The sequence below is a fragment of the Orbicella franksi genome, chromosome 14 (assembly GCF_964199315.1).
Source record: "Orbicella franksi chromosome 14, jaOrbFran1.1, whole genome shotgun sequence".
NCBI lineage: Eukaryota > Metazoa > Cnidaria > Anthozoa > Scleractinia > Merulinidae > Orbicella > Orbicella franksi.
In genome coordinates this window covers 3383666-3391720 of record NC_138158.1, presented here as the reverse complement: position 1 = coordinate 3391720, position 8055 = coordinate 3383666, and the positions used below count along the sequence as shown (strand labels likewise).

Below are 8055 nucleotides of genomic sequence, written 5' to 3'. Positions count from 1 at the left end.
CGGACCTTTGGGGCCTGTAGGGAGGTGCGAACGCACCCCGTGCACCCCCCCCCGGTTACGGGCCTGTTATTATCAGTAGATGTTTAATAAGACTGGCGCGACAAATCAGTGTGCCGACTTATGAATATCTAAGTAAACCACTGATCTTACGACTGAAAATGGAAACAGCTACACAAGTTTTAATGGTGTCTACCCTTTTAAATGTGTTAGAATTTCACCATAATGAGCCATTTGACATTTGAGTACTTCTTGAAAGGAAAAATTTCGATTGAAATTCGTGTAAGTTGTCTTTATTTACATAAGCTTTCAAAAAGATATTTCACGGTACTCAAATGTTCGCCGACTGGCTTGAGTTCGCTTCAGATTTCTCGACGTTTCTATAAAATGAAATATCTCGCATAACAAGAGAAAACAAGCATTAAAGTTCCTCGAAATTAGTAACACGGGTTATTTAGCGTTGACACAGCAGAGGAAACGAAAGCGAAAACTCACGTTTTCAGATAACGCGCAATGAGATTCACTCGCGTCGGGCCCGAACGCAGAACGTCAACCTGTTTCCCGCCAGTCATGCGCAGTGGGCCTTTTGGCTTTTCCCTGATCTCATGGCGTTCCCGTCGCCGTCCTCGTTGTCGTTGCTTAAAGTCCCTAAAAAATCAAGTCAAAAATGTCTAAAATCTAGGTTCTATAAATACTAAAACAAACAATAAGTGATGAAAATAATTGCAAGCATTTGTTGTGCCTACTGGCCCACGTTTTTCCGAGAAAGACTCGAGTCTAAAGCCGGCCACTCTCGATATATTGAAATTCAGCTTGATGGTGAGGCCAAGAGGACACAAACAAAAGAAATAAATAAACAAGTATAGATGGTTTTCACTATCACGCAACGAAAAAATAAATCGAAAACTATTCAGTGGATAAAGTCAAGAAATTTTAATATTATGAGAGACAAGTAAAGAAGACACTTCTCCAAGTTTTGGGTCTCTGCGTTTTCCCAAACTTCAGCTATTCGTCGAAATGTTTTGCGCAAATTTACAGAGCCCAGTATGGAGCCGCCATGTTGGTGGAGCTCTGTTCTCCACCAACATGGCGGCCGGAACATAGTGCACACATCTGAAACTTACTTTGCCTATCTAGGCGACTGATTATCTGAACTGAACCTTCAAACATTTACACAAGCACTTTTCCTATCACTTTAACTCCTAAAAAGGCTTCAAATCACTAGATTAGTGTATATTTTTCAACAAACGCGATCGGAGCGGTATGTCACGCACCGCCATAACTCTGAACTTCAAACGGCGCTGGTTTCCAAACCAAGCACGCTATTGAGCTTAAAAGTTGAAAACAGATATAAGTTTAGATCCTCTTATGCCTTATGAGGATAAAAATTTTCCTGGCTCTTTAGTTTTGGATTTTGGAATTTGATGACGTCACGTGAAAACGATCTATATTCAGTTTCCTTTGTTTGTGTCCTCTAAGCCTCGCTGCCAAGCTGAAATTTACATATCGAAAGTGGTTCAATGGACGAAACAACATCCTGAAGCAGCTGATTTAGAAGCGGAAACAGCGTCCTTGTATCCGCAAATTTGTCAAAAATAACGGACGAGGGTATCAAAACGTGTTACGTAAAGCCAGAGCCAAGAGGAGGAGCAAATCGCCATTCTTAAAGGTCTACAAGACTTCGATGGTTCGACTCGTTGGAACGTTAACTTAAGGTACGAGGAATCGCGAAAACTTATTCGCTTTTCGTTCAGAATACAGCCGCTATCTTCATAACCAATGTAGTGCGCTATGAGCGACTCTGTAGAAGTATTACATAGAACAAGAAGCTACAAACAGCTTATTCCTTTTAACCGCGCTATTCACAATATTACAGTGTAGATTTTTATATTTTTTATATTGTTGCATTGTTTTACTCAGAGATACTAGCTTTCTCGAGCTACTGTCAATCTGACTTACATCTCGCTGTGATTTTACACAAAACTAAAAACATATACATCCAATCATACAGCAATCGTCTCGAAAAAAAAAGCTTTTGAACTGAACTGCGATGCTATTGAATTTAACGATTAAGGCCCAGTTCAGACGTCGTGCTTCTGCCGTACCGAACTAAATTGCAATTTGGTTCGACTGTAGCACGGCAGGAAATCAACTCTGATTCAGACGTCGTGCCAGAGTCGAATCAAATCCAGGGTTTACTGAAGCCTCGTAACAATTCTCCTCCTAACTCCCCGAGGGAACGAAATCTCGCCAAAACACATTGACATAATTTATGAATTTAGTTTGGCGCGACAGAAGCACGACGTTTGGGCCTTAGGCCCAGTTCAGACGTCGTGCTTCTGCCGTGCCGAACTAAATTCAGGAATTAAGTTCGACAAAAGCACGGCAGAAGCACGGCGTCTGAATCAAACTTTTGAATTAAGTTCGGCAAGCAATTAAGTTCGACAAGCTCTGCCGTGCTACACGACTCTGGCACGGCAGCGATTCAAACGTCGTGCTGCTGTCGCGCCAAACTAAATTCATAAATTATGTCAATGTGTTTTGGCGAGATTTCGTTCCCTCGGGGAGTTAGGAGGAGAATTGTTATGAGGCTTCAGTAAACCCTGGATTTGATTCGACTCTGGCACGACCGTCTGAATCAGAGTTGATTTCCTGTCGTGCTACAGTCGAACCAAATTGCAATTTAGTTCGGCACGGCAGAAGCACGACGTCTAAACTGGGCTTAAGCGATCGAAATTATACGACCTTGTATGGTGAAATTATCAAATCAGTTCGACAATTAACATGTAACATTTATCACTCATTGCAAATCGATCGAGCGAAATCATACAGCTTTTGCCAGCGTGTAATTCAAATGATAAAACAAATCAACAAAAAATAACATTTACCAGCCGCTGTGACTCTCGCATGTCTTAACACTCCGTTTTAATGCTGTTTGAAATCTGTAGTTCGGGTTAAATTTCGAGGCAATCAATGCGGCTGCACTTGAGACTTTTAAGAACGGTTCGTTACTTAAGAGCTCAATGTCCCCTTTTTTCCGCGCCGGAACATTCTTTAGATTTATTTCATCCCATTTCGAGTCCCATAAGGGTGTCTTCTAATCGTCAAAGTAGGAAACATTGTAGGCATGAAACATCTTGAGAGAGCCTTCCGGACGCCATTTTGTTTGTTTGGTTAATTAAAAATGGTCTAATGCTAAACTTCGCCTTTCTACTACCCCCCTGAGGTCAAATATATTCGTACTGTGCACGGGTGGCCCAATCGTGACATGAAAAATAAACAGGAAGCTACAAACAGCTTTAATTCGGGCCATTCTAAACCCAACAAAAATTTTATTATTAACTTATTGAAGTCAATTGTTACTCATCGATGACCCATCGATTACTCATCGACTATTATACTGGGCACGAAAGACACATTTCTTGCTTTGACGTCTTGCAGGAATGTTTTGGAACCGAAGCAAATTCGAAGCGGTACCACAGCAAATCGAAGCGTTGGAATCGCGCAAGCCGTGATGCTCTTGCAAATCTGCCAACAGACTTTGGAAAGATGTAAATTTATCAAGCGTTTTGTTTGGCAAAGCTTTCCGCCTCCAACCCAACAGCATCGTCCAAGTCAGCGAATATAAATTCACTGAGCTTTGCCCCCCCGGGAGGGAGGGTACTCCCAGAAAAGTTGGGTGGTGGTATGCGGCCCGCTTCCCAAAACCCTTACCCAATTTATGACCAAAATCTGCGATATTCCCTTCCCTCTTTATGACCTGACCAAATATTCGATACCCTATTTAAGACCTGACCATTAAATCAAAACCCTGTTTCAGACCTGCGTTATAAAAAGTTTCCGCCTAGTTCAGACCAATGTTAAGTTACCGTAAACATAATTTGTGAAGGGCTTTTGTTACTTTTCTTTTCGATAATGATGAAAAAGTGACTTCTTCTTAAAAACATACCCATATCAAGGCTAGAGTGCAAAAACCATACCCTATTTATGACCAAAATGGCCAAAATAGGCTAAAATCGATACCCTGTTTATGACCAAAACGACTGAAAAACCATACCCTTTTGGGGCCGCACATACCTATATAGCTCAGACAAGGGAGTACCCACCCCCCTCCCCGGGGCTTGGCCTTCCTGCCGTCCATTTGAAAGATTGTCTTGAAACCGGACATTCACCTGAAACTTTCCGCTGCTATCGGCAAACATTTCACCGCAGTTGAATGATCCCCATGTCAAATACATAATGTAAATTCTCGGTTGAAACTCTGTCAAGATGAGAGATCCTACACCGAAATAACACTCGGCCGTGAAAGGTCAAACTCTCTGGCTTAGGCGGTAGTCCCTCCTTTCGCGCGCTCCTCGCCCCCAGGATTTCGCACGGCCATTTTTTTCTCGCGGTTTTCTTTCGCGTCACGCACGACGGACTAAACGAATATTGGTTTTGTTTAAAAGAGAAAAGTACCACAAGGAGAGTAAGGGGTTTTCTGAAACAAATATATAGCTTTATGAAGTTATCAAACAAGTAACGCAGATATAATACGTTTTACGTAGTGTTCACGAGTACCTACCTCATTCTACCCATCCCCCCTTCCTGCAAGGCTAATCAATTTATTGAAATTAATACAAACATTCACGTTTACACCTTATCGCCATAGTGCCTTATTATTGTCCTTGATATTAAGAGTTTGTATACAGATGTGTAGGGGTTATTTGTATGGACTGAAAATTCGATAACAAAATCTGAAAACTCTTTCTGTTTTTCCTTTGAAAGCTTCAAGTACGTTTCAGATATTGTCTTGCTGTCGTTCTTTCGCCTAGGTTTTTGTGTGTCATTTGAGCGATTTTCGTTTGACTGGATTTGACGGTCTGACACGTACACAAATTTAAGGAATTTGACTTTTACATGTAAAGGATCCGGTCAGTGTAAAACGAAGACTGCGGACCGCAGACTGCGGATCGGGGGTAAAATGGAGATTGTGTTACCATTTCCATCATTGAGAGCTATTAAACTGTAAACAGACTAACCAGAGTATCATTTAGGCTAACCTGAAAGATATTCAGGCTGACCGAAGTGATATGCAGTCTAACCGGAGTGATATTCAGGCTGACCGGAGTGTAGACTTTCACTACAATTAGCCTGAATAACCCTGTTTACGGTTAGCACTCGATAATAAACAATTATTGGATGAGGTTTTTGTGATATCCAGAATAATCAAGGTCGAGGTAGGGGTTATCAGCCGAAGCCGAAGGCTGAGACTGATAACTCTTACCGAAACCTTGATTATTCTGGATATCACAAAAACCGAATCCAATAATTGTTTTATTATACATTGAACGGAAAAAAAATTGGAAGTCATGTTTTTGCCTCTTTACTGCGGCAAGCAACACAAAGCGCGCGACTTTGACATGACTACCCTTAGAAATCATGCACCGCGGTCATACATGACATGATTAGCCGTGACCTTGAGTGTCCTTGACATGATTATTGTATAATCTGCAGTTATGACGTCACAGGCGCTGATTTCGAAAATTCACGGTACGCTTTCGGCCAATCCGAAAAGAGGTAGTGAGTTCAATGTATAATAATGGAAATAACACGATACATGAAGTCTGTAAGGTGAAATGGTGAAAGGATCGAAGCTTAATTATTAAAGTGGGCTGTTAATGATTGGCTCTTTTCATTTTCTAAAAATAGATATGATCAAATATTGTGTTTGTCATTGCGTTTTTTCCCTGTGTGACTTACATTACAATTTTAACTCGACAAAAGGTGGAGGCGCGTGCAGTGGCCTAGTGATATGGTTAGCTTACTAACTAAAACTAAAACTTGACATTTTGGCTTCAGACTGAAGTACAATATGGCCACCGCCCCAGACCCAGATGAGGTGCTGCGTTCGACAAAACGAAAGGAAAATCTTCAACGTATTTCACGACTGTTGATAAGCGGAGGGACTACACTACTGAGAGAGATTTTTGATTTGATTTTTCCACCAAGCAATCTTCCCGCAATACTGAAAAATCCAGCCACAGAGAAACAACTCAGATCAGCAAAGCTTACCAAGCCACAGTGGGACTGTCTGTACCCTTCCCCAGGGGTGTATGGCAAATCGGCAGATTTTGACGTTACCTTGCTGTTCAGGTTGCTAAGGACAATATGCAATCTCACCCCTCCTACCACAGGATGGGATGCCTTGCCAACAAGTACAGATCACAGTTTAGCTGCAGATTTGGCAAGAATTAAATATTACCGAAACACGGTGTACGGTCACGTAAACCAAAGCATGGAAATTACAGATGACGAGTTTCTACCACTTTGGCAAGATCTCAGCGAGGCTCTTGTTAGAATTGCGGGTCAGATCAGTCCATCAAAGAAACGTAGATGGCAAATGGCCATTTTGGACTTTTTGAGGAATCCCCTTACAGCAGAGGATGAAAGAAATGCCCAGGAACTGCGGGAGTGGTACAGAAACGATATAGAAGTAAAGGAATTCATAGCGGAGCTGAAGTCTACAACTAAAGAAATGCAAGATAGCATGGAACGTTTGGAGACTAGTTTGAAAGTTGTCGATCGAGGGATAGAAGATAATACACAGCTACTAGAAGAGAAAGTTGGGGGCTTAGAAACAACAGTTAGAGAGGAAGCCCAGGATATCAAAGATCAACTGGGAGAGATGCGTCAATCCATGGACAGGCTCAGCTCCTTCGTTGGTGTTTCTCAAACAACGGCAGGTTAGTGGCTTCTTATTAGTAGACGTACTAAAATATAACTTTGTACTTCAGTGTACGTGAAATTTTCTCTGGAAGGACATTGCTCTCCATGTATCATTTGTGTGGCTTAAGCTCGTTACTATATAGATTGGTGTTCTGTTGTCAATGAGGCCGTAAGGTAAGATCGTTATTGGTCCGGAAGTCATAACACTACTTAAAATAACACTTAACTGAAACAATGCAGACAACGGTGGTGAATATCACCGTTCACAGTTTGTTTTAAGAGTCTTAAAGAAATAGAAAACAAGTACTGTGTTTCTATCGAGTTTTAGTATAAATCTACTAGCGTTCTATCACGAATGCTGTTCTCTGATTGGCTACGCTACTCACCATCTATTCTGTGATAGATATTGAGTAGCGTAACAGTCTGCCCTTGTTAACAAAATGACTCCGCTTCTTGGCGTTTTCGAATTGTCTGTGAGGAGAATTTAGATAAAGAATTTAAGATAAAGAGTTTAGATAATGACATATTTTACGCAGTAATTGCGTTCCAAGACATTAACTTTTATTTCTTAAAGTAGTGTGGAACTTAAAATCCGTCCTTGTATGTATCTACTTCATGGATGATGACGTATCGATGGCGATGTGTGACAAGGGATAGTGACAAAAAAGTACATAATGATCTGAACTATGTTTGGGCATAAAACGATACACATCAACCTCCTCTTTACCAGATCGCGAAAATCGAAAGATGTGGAAATTGTAGGAGCAGAAATCTTACTTATAAATTCTGTACTGGTACGCATTGAATGTCTCTAGAATGGTGACAGACTGTGTCGAGGACGCGTCTATCTCGATGTGTGAAAATGTTAAAGCTTTGGCTTAAATTCATGTTTGGATGAAAAGGACTAGTAGATCGTATCATGTATGAAATTAGCGTGTTTTACGGTTTTCGTTTGTTTTAATTATTCTACAAACTTTAGTAACGACGATATCTCTTCACCAAGGAGGCGAGACTGCTAAGAAATGACATATTAAGTTTAAAATTAAGATGTCACAATTAATCGTCCAGATTTACAAACTCTCACACGCTGCATTAAGAACAAAAGCAAGAGTTGTGAAAGTCAAGCACGATCTCCTTAACATCGTTTTACAGGTAAATCAGAGCAAAACAAAAACCACTAAAATTCACGCGAAAAAGGACGACGGCTCCACGGTCTGACATCTGTCGTGACATCCTCGTATTGTTCATGGCGCAATGAACTCTGGTAAAAAGTGACGCAGTGCATTCTGGTTAAATGCAATACATTCTGGTAAAGAGTGATGTATTCGAGAATTCGTAACTCCTTCTATA

The 8055-nt window shown here is 41.0% G+C and overlaps 1 protein-coding gene across 1 annotated transcript in view; it reads left to right on the top strand.

Annotated features, from left to right (window-relative positions):
* Positions 1 to 1484: 1484 nt before the first annotated feature.
* The window catches only part of LOC145467903 (uncharacterized), a 28866-nt gene continuing 22295 nt past the window's right edge, over positions 1485 to 8055 (top strand). The window contains exons 1-2 of the mRNA XM_081451530.1: positions 1485 to 1712; positions 5839 to 6722. Coding sequence (XP_081307656.1) covers positions 5852 to 6722 — 871 coding nt within the window. The 5' untranslated portion in view covers positions 1485 to 1712; positions 5839 to 5851. The remainder of the gene's footprint in view (positions 1713 to 5838; positions 6723 to 8055) is intronic.